Source organism: Ammospiza caudacuta, chromosome 5 (genome assembly GCF_027887145.1).
Source record: "Ammospiza caudacuta isolate bAmmCau1 chromosome 5, bAmmCau1.pri, whole genome shotgun sequence".
NCBI classification, from domain to species: Eukaryota; Metazoa; Chordata; class Aves; order Passeriformes; family Passerellidae; genus Ammospiza; species Ammospiza caudacuta.
This window is the reverse complement of record NC_080597.1, coordinates 6,708,876-6,723,716: the sequence shown is the minus strand read 5'-3', so window position 1 is coordinate 6,723,716 and position 14,841 is coordinate 6,708,876. Positions and strand designations below refer to the sequence as shown.

Below are 14,841 nucleotides of genomic sequence, written 5' to 3'. Positions count from 1 at the left end.
CAGGCTGGAACGTGTGCCAGATGGTTTTGCAAAGCCTGAGGGATTTGCAGGAGTTTTCAACTCTAATGAACCGAAATCTTCCCTCTCTCAGTTCTAAAACTTCATGCATAATATATAGAGCTCCCTTTCGAAAAGGACTTATTACATCTGAGCTGCCTGACTTTTATAGAGCACAGGGGTTGCCATCCCACATCAGAGCAGTGCTTCAGCTGGCGTGACAGTGCCCGCTGCCACATGCTCTGGGGATGAAGCTCAGTGCCCACAGCACTCTGATCCAGAGGGAGCAAAGGCATCAGTTCCTGAACAGAGACATTTTGGGATGAACAAACCTCCACCTCAGAGCCCTCTGCAGACCCCTCCTCAGCCCCTTCACAATTCTTTCTTCACAAGAAAGGCAAGCAGCAGCTACAAGGTAGTCAGTGTTCATACCAGGAGAAACCAGAGCACTCTGCCAGGTTAAGTAACTCGCCACACCTGTGGTTTTCTTCTGTCACCACTCCAAATACTGTCCACAGATTCCTACTGCCTCATTGCTTCCAGCATCCCTGCACCACCCCATTCTCTCTCTGAGTCCCTCTCCCCTCCTTGTACTTGTATGGGAGAAATGGACACCACTGGTTTTAAGTTTTAAGACCACATCTAAGGGACACAAGCAGTTCCTGCTGATTGAAATTTCAGTCTTGAATCTGGTAGCCAGAAATCCAAGGAAATGGCTTAGTCACAGTTCAGTTAATCCACTAAGAGTTTATATGATGCTTTGAGACTATAAAATGCTATAAGAAAAAACCTGTAAGGTTTTGATTTAATTCAGGTTCCAACTTGTAAAAAATACATTGAAGTTAACACCTTCTATTTTTTAATGGAAGCAAATAGGCAAAAAAATATAAATTCTTATTTAGAGATTGTAGAAGCAGAGACTCAAAAATGAAAGTTCTTTTGATCATTAATATTCATTTCCCAATGTTTAATTTTTTAAGCATGAGGGAGTACTGACTCTTTTTGCCAGAACTGTTCAGACACACTTAGCCCTCAAGTCATTTATATATCTTTTTTAATTCTCTCTTTTGTATACTTCAGTTAGCACTGGAAGATTGTGCATCACTTTAAGGGTGTAGTGAGAAAATAACCATTTACTTACAAACCTCATCTAAGGAATTTATAAAAGCACTAAGCATGAGTATTCTGAAATGTGAAATATAATCCTTTTAATTTAAATGCCATCAAAGTGCTGGTCTTACTCAAGTACCTAGATACGCTCTGAAATTTGGAACTTCCACACACTGCCAAAATATCCTGCAACTGTGAATTCCACAAGTTAAGGTGCCATTTAAAAATTAGTTTTCTTATAGGAACATTAAGTTCTTAAGCCAAAGTTTGGCAACCTTGACATACTAAAGTCATGGGGGTTGGTTGACAGTTCAAACACCCCAACCTGGGGTCTGGCACCTGGCAGGATCCCACCCCCAAGGACATTTTCAGGCATTTTTCTTCTAAAGAACCTACAGTTAAAAATATTTAAAGTCATTCTGGTTCTTCATTTAATTAAACACAAACCATTACAAATGGAATTGGTGCATGTACCAGAAATCCCACTCCCCCCACACCAATGGAGTGCTGAGGCCAGCTGGGAAAGTATTTCAAGATAAGCAAGTGACAAAAGCCTGGTTTAACCTCCACATGCCTATGGTGGGCTCTGGGAGAGGCAGAATTCACAAGCACCTGCCAAGTTACTCACACTTTTGAAGTCTAGCAAGGTTACTCCAGCAGTGGGTGGTAACTTTTGCCTGGACTCCTTCCCATGTGCAGCACCCAGACACAGCTCCCACCACAAAGGGAAGCCCCACAGAGCTGCAACCAGCTCCCTGCTGAGCCCTGCCTTGCTGCTACCCCTGCAGTGTGCAAAGTAGAGGGATTTCCAGGCTTACCACTAGCACTGTGTTTCTGGCACTCTTACCCATCAGTGCTTACCTTACCTAAACAGCATCCTCTAAACAAATGAGATTTCACTTGCTTGGGATTGAGGGGGCAAGAAGAAAATCCAAGGGGGAAGCATTTAAAATCAACTGCAGACCCACACACATTTCCAACTCAGTTGCTTACCCACCACAGCAAAACCCCTAAAGGCTGAGCACAGGCTGCCACCACTTCCCCTCAGACTGACATCAGCAGAGTTTGCTTTCCTGATGAGGTGCTGTGTGCACGTGGAGTTTAGCAAAGGCCACTGTGCTCACAGCAAAGAGGCTTCTCTTTCATCAGAACTGAAAACAGGCAGTGAGCCCTTGCTGAAAGCCCTGAATAATTGAGGAAAGCCTAAATGCAAACATTAGACTTCTCCCTGTCACATTTCATTACTGCAAGGCTCTGTGCTCAGCTATGGCTGAGAAGGGCCTGTCCCCCTGGAATGTGGTCAGAGCTTGGCCATGCTGAGCCCCACTCAGCACATCAGCCCCTCCATCCTTCACCACTGACAGCAGCATCCCCACCTCACAGAGGAGCTCATGTGTGTGAGCTTGGCAAGAGTGAACACTGCTGCATGAGGCAGACTCAGCAAAGCCAGAGAAAGACCAACAGTCCCAAAAGAGGATCAAAATATGGGTCACAGGAGGGGAGCAACAAACATCCCCCAGGGCCTGAAACAAAGCCCCTGTGGTGATGGCAGCTTTAGTCACAAAGGGCAGAACATGGCAGTGGTACAGACTGACTGGGACTGGAAGAGATGGCATCCCAGGCACATGGCTGTGGGGAATGGCATGTGCACCATGCCATTTGTGGGATACAGCATTTTAACAGCTGATGTTCTTCTCCATCCCTTCCCTGTGCAAGGGGCTGTACTTCAGCACCAGCCCTTCAGGGTGGGAGCCCATCTCCCCGGCTGCTCCCTGCCTGCCTCTGCTGCCCCCCACTCCAGAGGGATGGGGCCACCAGCCAGACAGACTCACTGGCCCTGGCAGACACCAGCCTGTCCCATGCAGCTCTGCCTGTGCCACTGCCAGGACTGGAAGGAAGCAGGAACCCTGCTCAAGTTTGCCAGCTCTCCATTTGGCCAGCAATGCTGCTTCCTTGGCCTGGCTGAAATATTCATAACTACCTCTCTGTGTGAAGTCTCAACTCCATTAACACTCTGGGAAGTTTAGCATGATAAATTATTCAGTGGCAGCTTTATTTTTGGCCAAGTCACACAAGGATGAGGAAGGAAGTCTCTTTAGGGGTGGAGAGCAGGGAAGTTGTCAAACTGATCCTTAACCTGCTAGGAACAGCACATCTGCTACTCCTGACACAGCACATACACAGCAACTTTTAAACTTTAGGCACAGCAGCTCTTCCTCCTGTTCTCCCAACCCAAGGACAATGCCCAAATGCAATGATTTCCTGGGGCAGAAAAATGCTCTAATGAATGTCTCCTTTTTCTCCTGACACACTCACAAGCCTCCTTACCTTCCCCCTCTCACCAGAAGTTATATCACAGCCTTCAGAAACTATTTCTGAAACAACTCTGAGCTTGATCCCAGCTGCTCACTATGCACAGCCAAAGCCTTGAGCCCAGGCAGCAGCACCCACCAACACCACTGCAGGAAACAGCAGCATTTCAGGAAATGGAACTGCTCCAGACACTTGGCAGTGCACAGCCACCCAGACAAACTCTTGTACTGACATGGCCCTCTCCAACTGGCACCTCCAGAAGCTTCCCAGTCTGACCTCACACCCTGATAGGCCAAATGAAAATATGTTCTACTCCTAGCCTATGTCCCAAAGCCCTGGCCCACTTTATCAAAGAGATTAACAGCCTCCAGGTTCTCTTTGCTTGTCCTTCCCAAGGTCTGTTCTCCTCCTTACCTGCAGAGCTGTTTCATCCAGCATTTGGTGTTTGCTCTGAATCTTGTGTCTTGGCCATTTCTGTTTAGCTGGGTCTTCTGCACCAGCAAAAATTGAACTGTACTCCTGCAGCCGTTCAGGGGCTGGATACTTGGCACTGGAAAACACCTATGGAGAAACAAGGAGGGACTAAAAAACCCCAACAAGTAGGCAATCCTACAAGGCAGAAACACATGGAGAGGAGCAAACATGCAAACTGAGCTGCCAATGGACAGACTTGGAATCAACAGGCTCCTAAGGGCTATGTCAACAGACCCAAATATGTATGGACTGCCACTTCTGAAACTGGAATTCCAGAGCTTTTCTCTCTCTATAAAAGGACTAGGAGATCACTGGCAAAAAGGCTTCCACTGGCAGGAAAGGAATTGGAAATACTGTATAAAATGGAGCAAGAATGGGGAAAGAAGGATTTTCACCAGTTTTACATGGCTCAATGGGATTAAGGTACACTAAAGGGAGTTTCTCTGACAGCAGCTTTCATTCAAAGAAGTGTCTATGAGCCCGAACTGAAGGAGTTAGTTAGGCCTAGCTCAGCACATTCTTTTCTCTTTCTCAGGAAGCAGCTGGGACAGAAACCTATAAAGGTTACATAAAGCCTGGAGCTGTGTGGCTCATGGGTCTAAAATTCATCCATTGGCCAATCAGGAATGGGATTCTCACCACAATCCTGCCCAGCAGTAAGGCATGGAGAGGTGAGTGGGCAGCAGCTGCTGAGCACCTTTTCTTCTCCAGAGCTTATATCAGGAGCAAAGAAAGAAGGAAGAGAAGAAGCCATGGAGCCTCCACTGAAGTCCCTACCTTAATAGCCTTCTTGCTGCCCTTTATCTTCTCAATCTTGGCCTGGGCGAGGGTGACTCTCTCCCCAATCGCCCGCAGCTGTGCCCGGCTGGCCTCCACCCGCTGAGAGATCCTAGGAAGGAGGCAAGAACACTTGTTGAGCTGAACAATCAGTGGTTCTTTTCAAAACAGCACTTCCCAGCCCCTCAGAGAAGGCTGTGAATCTCAGGGGAGTGGGTTGTTTCACAGTGAAAACAGTGATGGTTGAGCCATGCTTGTATCCACCCTATTGAGAGCTTTAGGTACTCCAACATGAATAGGATTAATCCATGACTCACAGCATGATGTTCCTGTGGCTGTTTGGGGCACAGAAAGATGGAAAACACAGGGATCATTTAATTATTGCTAAGCAGATCTTAGAGTCAAGGCCTTTTCTGCCTCTCTTCCCACCACAAGGAGCTGGGAGGGGACACAGCCAGGACACCTGATCCCAAGTGACCCAAGGGATGTTCTATACCACATGGCATCATGCTCAGTATATAAACTGGGGAGAAAGTTGGCTGGGGTCCCCTGCTTGGGGACTGACAAGCTTCATCAAGTTGGTGGTGAGCAATTGTTTTATTTGCATCACTTGTCTTTCTTGTGTTGTATTTCTCTCTATTTTTTATTATTTTCCTTTACATCATCATCATTATTATTATATAATTTAACTGTTTTTATCTCAACCCATACCACTAAATCAGCATCAGAATGCTTTGGGATGCTGGGACCAGGCCTCAGCTACAGCTAATGATGGAGTCACCTTCTCAAAGAGGCCTCCTTCCCTATTCATAACCAGCAGATTCTCCCCAGCTACAAGGGTAAAAGCTTGTATAAGTCTTCTGAACTTTCACCCCAGTTCCACTGGATCATTCTCTGCCTGTGAAAAGCAATCTCAAGCTTTGTCTTTAAATTTCACCAGGAGTCTCTCTTTGCTTTTGAGGAGAGAGCTCTCATGCTCTTTTCCTGCTCTAATTCCCTTCAGTAAAGAATTTGAGATCAGCAGTGATCCATGATTCCCAATTCCAAACTGTACCAAATCCATCTTTTCCAGTATTTTCACTTTGGGTAGCACATTCTCTATTATAGTATAGAAATATAACCCCCCCCTCAATGCAGATAGTGAAAAACAGCAAGAACAAGCAGCCTGTTCTCCTTGTACCGTTCTAAAAAAAAACCCCTCACTTTCTCTAAACTTGAAGTATTTCTGTTTGTTTATAGCCATGCTCTCCTCTTCCTGGAGGCATGAAAAATCCTTCCTTATGCATATGGCATGATAGCACACAGCCTGTTTCTACCTTATTCTGCTTGGAGTGGGAGATGAGCAAAATTGAACCTCATGAGATTCTCCCTCTCAGAATTACTCTCCATTACCCCATTTTATTTTAAACACAGTCTAACAGCTTGTATTTTGTACCAACACTGAGTACAAATCTGTTCATGATTTCCTTCCCACACCCTCCCTCTGCCTCAGTGGAGTAAGTTCATATCAGTTTTACACTTGATAGGTTCTCAGAGTAGTTTCTGTTGTTCCTTTCAGTCTGCATTTCCTAGCACCTGTCTGCAGCAAATTTCATGTGTCACAGGGCTGTCCCATTGCCTCGTTTTGTTCAAGTGTGAGATGCCTCTGAAGGACCTAAATCTTTCCTAACTGCTCGCACCAGCAGATTTTTCCCACCTCACAGTTCACCTCTTTTCTAGAGGTTTCATAATAGTATTGATTGACACTATTTCCAGTACTGCTCTCTAGAGGCATCTGACTATTTTTACTCCCTTCAAAGCTGAAAAAACTGAGTCATTTATTTCTGCTTTGCTGCTCTCCCTCAAATCAATGATGCAATTTTCTCTCTCACCTGAGAGTAGACCTCTCTCCTAGAAGAACTCCACAAAGCTTTCTTGAAGCTCCAAATAAAAGTGAGGTATCAATTGCCTTTTAGCCAGTACCCTGCTGACTTCCAGACACAATTTTCAGCATCTGACAAGGCACATGTTTCTCTCCCAGAAGGAAGTGCTAAGCAAATAGTTATGCAAGCTCAGGTCTGGAAACCAATAAGTGTTCTTCTCCCTTTCACTTCATGAACCTGAGTGGGTCCAGTGAGGCAGTCAAACACCTCCCTCTCCCTTTCCTGCCCCACATTATCCCCAGTGCTTCACCAGGTACCAACCTCTTCCCCTCCCCTCACTCAAAGAAAAAAAAAAGAGGAGACATCCAACCCCACTGCCCACCAAATGCCTGTTCCCAGCATAAGCTGGGGAATTTGTCCAGTGCCAGCTCAGGTGTTTCAAACCATGATGGATTTTCTCTGAGGCACCCTGTACATTCTCCTGTGATCTCCTGCTCAAGGATTTGACAGGCCAAATCCCACTGACCTTATAGGATCTGCAAAAAACCTTCACCTGAGGTGGTACAGATGCCGGCCCACAACACAGAAGGAATACATATCAGTCTACAGATTAATTTATTTGTTGCTGAACAAGGTAACTTTGAAATAAAAATTAAACCCCCTCAGTCCAACCAATCCAAATTCCATGTACAGGCTCCTAGAAGTGCATGACTGTTAGCATGAACAGCTCAAGATACAGCTGTATGTGTTAGTTAGAAAAGATAATATACCATATACCTTACCAGAAAAAATACATGAAGAAACCTCCTCATGTTTGATCAACTATTTCTACTGCTGTGGAAACTGAATTTACTCAAAGGACACAACCAGCTTTTGTAAAGAAAGGGAACAGGAAGGAAGGGATGGAGGGATATGGCCAAGGATTTCAGTGGCAGTGCTGGAGGAAAGGTGGCATTCAGATCTTAATTTCCATTAAAGAGGAGACAAGGACAATTAGGACAAGAGGGATTAAGTGTTAATAAAATGGCCCAATACTGCCTCTCAAAACCACCATGAGCATCTGAACCCAGCCCATGCCTATTTTCTTAGTCATTGCTGTGTTATTTTGCTCTTAGTGCTCTTTTCTGCTTGAGAAACACTTTTAGTTAAATTCAACATGACTTTGGAGTTGCAAAGGAGCAGGAGGCTGCAGCCCCTCCCTTTCAATAGGATGTGCTTCATTCAGGACAAGTGAAAGGTCTGTGAAAAAAGGAGAATACATCACCTACCTTCAAATGCTGGGCATTGAGCCAAATCAACCTTCCCCTCACAGTGTTTTTCTTTGGGGAAGCAATACACATGGCAGATTAAATCTATCTACTGGATTATCTCTTAATCCATACAGACTTTTATTTTTTGATCTAAGCAGATATTAAAGCCAACCTTTCAGCTGCTTTGATTCAAGCTTTCACTTTCTCTTGTCCCTCTGAAATGTTTTTGCCCTCAAGCCCTCTGCACTTCACCCCCAACTTAGCTCTTGTTTCTCCTTTGTCCTAAAATCCTCATCCTGCTGTGTTTAAGCCACTCTCCATTTTACAGGCAATTTTCTCCAACAGCCACAGCAAGTTCCAGGAACACTTCCTCCCAATTCTTGGGAACCTCTTGAGGGCCTCTCTTGCTGGCCCCCTATCCTCTGTCCCATCTGCAACCACAGAGCAGATCTTTCCTCTTACTCTGTTATAACTCCTCTGATAAATCTCACATTCAGGTGCCTACTGAAAGACATCCTCTGCCGTTTCTGTGTATTCATGATGGAAAATTCACTGTTTCCTTACTCCCACAGGAAAAAGATTTGAGGCATTAGGAATCTGGCATCCAGGACACTGGATACTGCCATTATTGCCAGCAGTGCCAGTAATGCTACATTTGTATGCAAGTCTCCAAGCACTTCACAGTGCCAACCAAAAAAAATGGTGATTTTTATCATCTGTATCTGCTAAGGATCAGACAGAAACAGAAAAAAAAAGTTTAAAATCAGAGAAGGTTTAAAGATAGGCCAACAGATTCCAAGACTGGTGTCTGAGAAAGAATTCAGCTGCAAGGAAGCATCACAGCAGCCAGAGACCCTTTGCTGTCTGTGTGGAACGTCCATGTCACCCAAAAGAGACAGGGATGACAAAACTTCTGAAATGGCAGAGAGAACAGGCAAGCTGCACACCAAGGTGAACAAGAAAGGTTAGGCAACAGAAGCTGAAGCAAACCTCTCTAGAATACCAAAGAACTTCATTTTCATGTCTGAAGTATAAAAGTAAGTGATCAACCAAGGAGAAAGAACATTACAGAGCAGAATAAGAAATGAAGTTGCACAGGAGGATAAGGCAGACCAAGTATTAAATTACTTTTTCCTTAAATGAGGACTGTACGTACACACCACAGAAAATCAGGCTTCTCATCACCTCCCAGCCCAAGCTCCAAGCCTTAGAGATAGCAGGGTGATGCTTGGCATTGTTGTTCTAAACTTCAGGGTACATACAGTAAATTTATTCTATAAAACCTTGGCTTCTTGCCTGAAAGTCAAGCTACCTTTTTTTTTTTTTTTTTGGCTAAATGACGTACGCTTTTATTAAATTTCTCCCTTACTGCAGGAGGCATGAATAAGAAGGGATTGAGTTTATGGTTGTTGTATTTAATTTTGTTCTCAGACACTCCAAGCAGCTGGTACTGGAGCAGGGTAACAAGGAAAGAAAGTGTCAAAATGAACACTGAGAAGCCCATCCCCACTCCAACTCAGTGCTTCTGCCCCTGCAGCTGGCAACACCTCAGGATCAAGATGGGGAGAGGGAAGGAAAGTCTGCTAAGACACTTATGGTTCACAGTATCCAGGGAAGCATTCAAAATCAGCTCACAAAGCCAATTCACCTCAAAAGTTTGAAAGGCAAAAAGGAAAAATACATACTCTTATGAAGAGCCAAGCACATTCAACCACTCGTCGAAAGATCAACTTGTTTGCTTTCTGCTCTTCTCTCTCCGTATTTAAGCAGTTTTTAAAGTCTTACTTCTTATCTGAGTAAGTGCAATCAGAAACTGTCATCACACACCATCTCTGACAGAAAGAAGTCCCAAGTGAGGCTGTGTAATCAACGTTCCTTCCTCCATTAAGGGTTTGGGTATTATACTAATTAATGTTTATCTCACTCTGATTGCTCCTCGAGCCTGATTTGCAGGTGTTCTGCATTTGCATATTGCCCTGTTCCTGTGATGCTGAAAGGTCTTGCAGATTGGAGAGTGATCAAGGTTGCCAGGTTATCCTCAGCAGGATCCAGCATATATCACTCTCCACAGGTCATGTTCTCACACAAAAAACATTTCATTTTGATTTTTAATCTCTCATTTCAGAAGGCACTCCCACTACTGTGAATTAAGTTTATGTAAAAACTGGAAACTCAGAATTTTGACCTACCATCACAGGACTTTTCTCTGTCTTCCCCTGCAGCTTGCTCTCCTCCCCAGAAAAGCAGCTTCTCTTTTTTCCTTTGTAGAAAAAGGTCACAAACAAGTTCCTCTTTAACCTTCCAAGCTTTTTACTTGTCTCATACCACTGACTGGTCTGAAAGCAGATGCACTTTTGTTTCTTTAGAAGAAATATATATTAAATAGAAAGTCAGCGTATACTATGCAGAAAATCTCTTTGCAAATAAAGTACACCATTATATTTTTAAACTATACAGGCTACTTTTGGTCAATCTACTTCTCCATTAACAGTGTTGATATACATCTACAGCACAAGTTCTACCATCACAGTGACAACTTTTGGGAAAGATGACTTCAAGAACTCCTAAAAGAAGGAATGGAGAAAATGTTTCTTTTCCAGTACTGCTGGAGTTTCACAGGTGACCTTTTGAGTTCCTCACTGGCAGTGGAATTGCTTCCCAAAGCAGCAGCCACAGGAAGATTCTTGAGATATCATCAGCTGATGATAGTATAGAATCACAGAATCATAGAACAGCTTGGCTTGGAAGTGAGTCAATCACCTTCAGATGATCAAGCTGGTCAGAGCCTTGGCCAACCTGCCCTGACTACTCTGAGCAACCTGTTCTCATCACAGAACATGTCTTCATTATACTTAGTCTGAATCTACCCTCTTAATTTAAAACCAGTACAGACTAAGAAGTTTGCCCTCATCTTTCTTATGAGCCCCTCAGGTACTGACAGGCTGCAATGAGGTCTTCTCCAAGTCATCTCTTCTCCACATCATCTCAACTCTCTCAGCCTTTCCTCAGAGGAGAGGAGTTCTAGTAGCTGATCCTAGTACTGCAACCAGTAGAAGTTACTAGGGAAGTATAGTTTGTTATCTTTAGAGTTTCCACTAATCCTTGAAAAAATTTCTTAAGTATTTACTCACTGAAGCTTAATCTTTTGTAGTAATAGCCTTAAGTGTTTTCAGTTTTGTTCTTCTTTTTTTTAAGCACTTGTCAAAGGAGGGCTAATCCTGTTTGGACAGAATTTTACAAGGCTGTCAAAAATAAATTTTGTTTCCATATTGCTTGAAGTAATAGATCATACTTGGCAGATAGCTTGAGAAGGTGTTTTGGCACCTTGTAACCTTAAATTAATCAACTGTGTGTACACAAAGATTAGGTTTCTCATTCTCCCATCAAAGCTCCATTCTCAAGCTAGCCAAAGATCTTCCTCCCTGTTCCCATTGAAAGGAAAATGTGTATCACCACAGAGTCACAGCACACATAAGCAGTGGAGAAATGCTGAGGTGACCCTGTTGTGAACTATATCTGGGGTAGGGAGAGCTAATGTCTTTAAAAAGATCTGAGATTCCTCTGGATCACTGTGGGTTCCATGTCTGATTCTACACAGACAATATTTGTGTTAGACAGCTCACTCTTATTTGACATTATGCTCCAGTTTCCCTACCAGCAACAGTTACAGCAGGCAGATCAGCCTGTTCTGAAACTTCTGATCTGCGCCCTCTCTCAGGTGGGGCTGCAAGAGAAATACATAAGCCACCAGGCAGAAATACTGTTTCTTCTGAGCTTCACCTGAAGGTAGCAACAGCAGGAGGAGCACTGACCAGCAGCCACCCCAGCCCTTTTAGGCTGTGCCTCACCTGACCAAAGATACATCACCATGATCATGTGGCAGGAATGACATTTGCAGAGCCTTCCTCCCCCCTGGCCAGGCAGTCAGGAAGTTTCTCTTTATTCCTAGCTTCCCCCATACTTTCCAACTGATTTAAATCAGTTTTCTTAAGGTCAGTAGTACTCAGTTACACAAATGTAACAAAACACAATGAAATTATCATCTCTAAAGGTCTTTCCCTGATGTAAGGCTGAAAATATCAGGAAAGCTGAGCTCCCACTCCTTTATTGGGATGGAGGTTTCTCATACTGTGACAGCACACAGCACAAACACTGCTCTCAGTCTGCTCATCTCACCAAAACAAGTCATTGTCATCAAGAATAAGAATGCTGAGCAAAACATGCCTGCCTCCAGAGCAGAAAATGATTCCTGGTGATAGCAGTTCCCATTCTCACTGTTCTCCAAGAAAAGCACTGCTTTTCTTTGCATTTAATCAAATATCCTCAGAACTTCATAGCTTTTCACCCAAAGATCTCCAAGCAATTTCCAAGTGTTAATTAAGTCTTGGTTGTTTGTGAAACCAAGAGTGGAATCATTTGTTCCCTGGAACAAAAAAAAACCTAGGCAAATTCACAGTACAATCTCAGCAGATCAGATTTTCAGTCCATTATTCACTAACTCAAACAATTTTGCATTAATTCACAGGACTTAACACATATTTTTCAGTAGCTGCCTAATTTTCCATTTTACTGAGTTTAGGGCCACTTGTGCAGGTTCATCTGCCCTTTTCAATGTCTTGCCATTGCCAAATCCACCCCACTGTGGCTCACCAGAATAAACTACAGCCAGCAAGCACTGACACAAAATACTGACAATTGTCTCACCACCACCATTTCTTTCTTGTGATCCAAAATGCAGCCTTTACCCACATTTAAGACAAATGTTTACAAGTAAAGGTTTTTGCATTCACTTGAAATTTTCTCCACTTCCAAGCAGCTGATGGCAATCACATGAAATTTTACTTGCAGGTCACAAGTTGAACCCTTCAGTCTCCTTTTCAATAAAATGTATCTAAAAGCTGTCATTTACAAGCTAGTGCTTACTCTATAAAAACTGCTGTCCTGCACAACTGGACTTGAATATTCAGAAGGAAAGCCCAACCAAGAGAAAGGACTTGCTACCATAAAATGTCTGTTTAAAGACAACTACACTTCATGTTTTCTCAGAACTCTTACTTCCTTTCTGACTTTGATCCCATAATAAGGGTCTGCCTCTGTGGTCTTCCCTCACTGTGCTGATATGTTGAAGTTGTAATCACACACTTGGTAAATGACCAAACTGGCTTTTGAAGCATGACTTGGAGCATCCAGATCATTATTCTGTTTTGCACTCAGCAATATGTTTCTGCTTATCATATTGCAGTGATCCCTGTACTTTTCAAGAGCTTACATCTCAGTGAAAATTCTATTTCTTTGCACTCACTGCTTCTACTCAGCAACGATCCTCTTCAACATCCTGCCAGAACTAGTGTGGATTCCCAAGATCCACCCAAAATTTTGCTACAATTAAGACAGTCCAACTTCATAAGATAGACTTTCTCAGAAACAGTTACTTGCCCTTTGCCAGTAACAAAATTTCCGAGCTAATTTCGCTTTTCCCTTTCTTACCTTTGCTTTCAAAGTGAATTTCTTCAATAGATCTTCTTTCCAAACAGGCCTCCTTCTCTTAAAGGAAAGATTTCTTCACATATTTTTTGCAACTGAAGTTTATTTAATAATATTTACTCTTCAGAAACAGAGGTGTTTAGTGTTACTTCTTCATTTTCCTACAATCAATTGCAGTCACACTCAAATCTCAAAAGTCACCTTCTGTGATATGCCCATCAACAAGCTAATTTGAGTGTGCTTCTTTAACAAATCAGAACAACTCTTTATGACACCTTATCCATCTAACACCCTTCCTAAGTGATTACAGCACTTTCTTACTTTCTTGAGGCGTTTCTAGTTACTCTTCCACCAAAAACTTTGAGCCACAGGCAGAGATGCTCCTTACAGCATCAAAAAGCAGAGATCTCTCTGCTTGCCCTGACAGCTGCTCTGTATTTCAATGAAACAGTCTGAGGCACATCAGTGATCAGACACCTTTAGAATTGGTCTAGACACATGATATCATTTTCCCCCATTGTCATTTTAAAAATCATCTTTCCCATGCACTAACTCACAATTAGTCATTAAGAATGGAAACACTATCCTCACAGTAATACCAGAACAAATTCATACAGTGTGCCTTCCAAACCTCCTTCCCCACCCCAAAACTGCCAGAAGTGTAAATTCATACACTTGAATAGCTTAAATCCAGGATGTCACTCTCAAAAGCAATTGTTGAAGCAAAACCAAACTACCCAGTCACTGGGACAAAACAACAGAGAGAACTGCACTGTGGAGACACCATGAACTTCCTTGATTTTTGGTACTGTACTACTGGAATATTATATTTATATATGTGTATATATGTTGGAATGTTATATACATATGGTCACAGATAACCAGAAGGCAATTCCTACTGCACTCACACAGAGCAGAAATGCAACAGCTTTACCTCCTCTTCTAAAAGGAATGTTTGTTATGCCTCTTAGGCCCATCAAGCATGTTTTCAGATTCAGCTTTGCTGGTCAATCTAAAACAAGTCCTAGAAGTAAATTAAAATGCAAATACCTGGTTTTATAATGCACATTAATCCGGAATAAGGATCATGTTCTTGGATGAATTAAGAAAGGAATCCAATTCACCATGCTGTGCCAGGGAGAGTAGGGGATAAAAATTATTAATGGCACAGCATGATGAATTCCTTCAATAAAATGTTTGTCTGGTGGATTTAGAGGAAGGGATGAAAGTTTCTGGAACCTGAATTAAAGAATTTGGATGGTATAGTGTGTTAAAGAGAAACCCCAGGTGGGTAATTTAGGTTCTGGAAGATGTAGGTGGAAGAAAATCAGAAACTCCTTCATTAGCACCTACAAATAGGTCTCCTGTCTCCAAAAGCACTGCTCTGTCTCTGCTGTCAGTTGCATTTGCACCTAAACCCTCACAGCCTTCCCCATTTTCAAAACCCAACAGCACCACAGCCAGACAGAAAGAAGCACCATGGAAAGGGAATTTAATGCACCAGTCATGTGTGAAGAACAGACCTTTGGCACTGCTGTTCCTCCCCCAACTCTCCCCTCAGTGTGCACACCCCC

At 43.1% G+C, this 14,841-nt stretch overlaps 1 protein-coding gene across 3 annotated transcripts in view; it reads right to left on the bottom strand.

The window, feature by feature from the left end:
• Nucleotides 1-14,841, bottom strand: part of WASHC1 (WASH complex subunit 1) — a 37,825-nt gene that overhangs the window by 6,243 nt on the left and 16,741 nt on the right. For all 3 annotated transcript variants that reach the window (XM_058804448.1, XM_058804450.1, XM_058804447.1), the window contains 2 exons: nucleotides 4,672-4,783; nucleotides 3,835-3,981 (listed from right to left, as the gene is read on the bottom strand). In XM_058804448.1, the coding sequence (XP_058660431.1) occupies nucleotides 3,835-3,981; nucleotides 4,672-4,783 (259 nt within the window). The remainder of the gene's footprint in view (nucleotides 1-3,834; nucleotides 3,982-4,671; nucleotides 4,784-14,841) is intronic.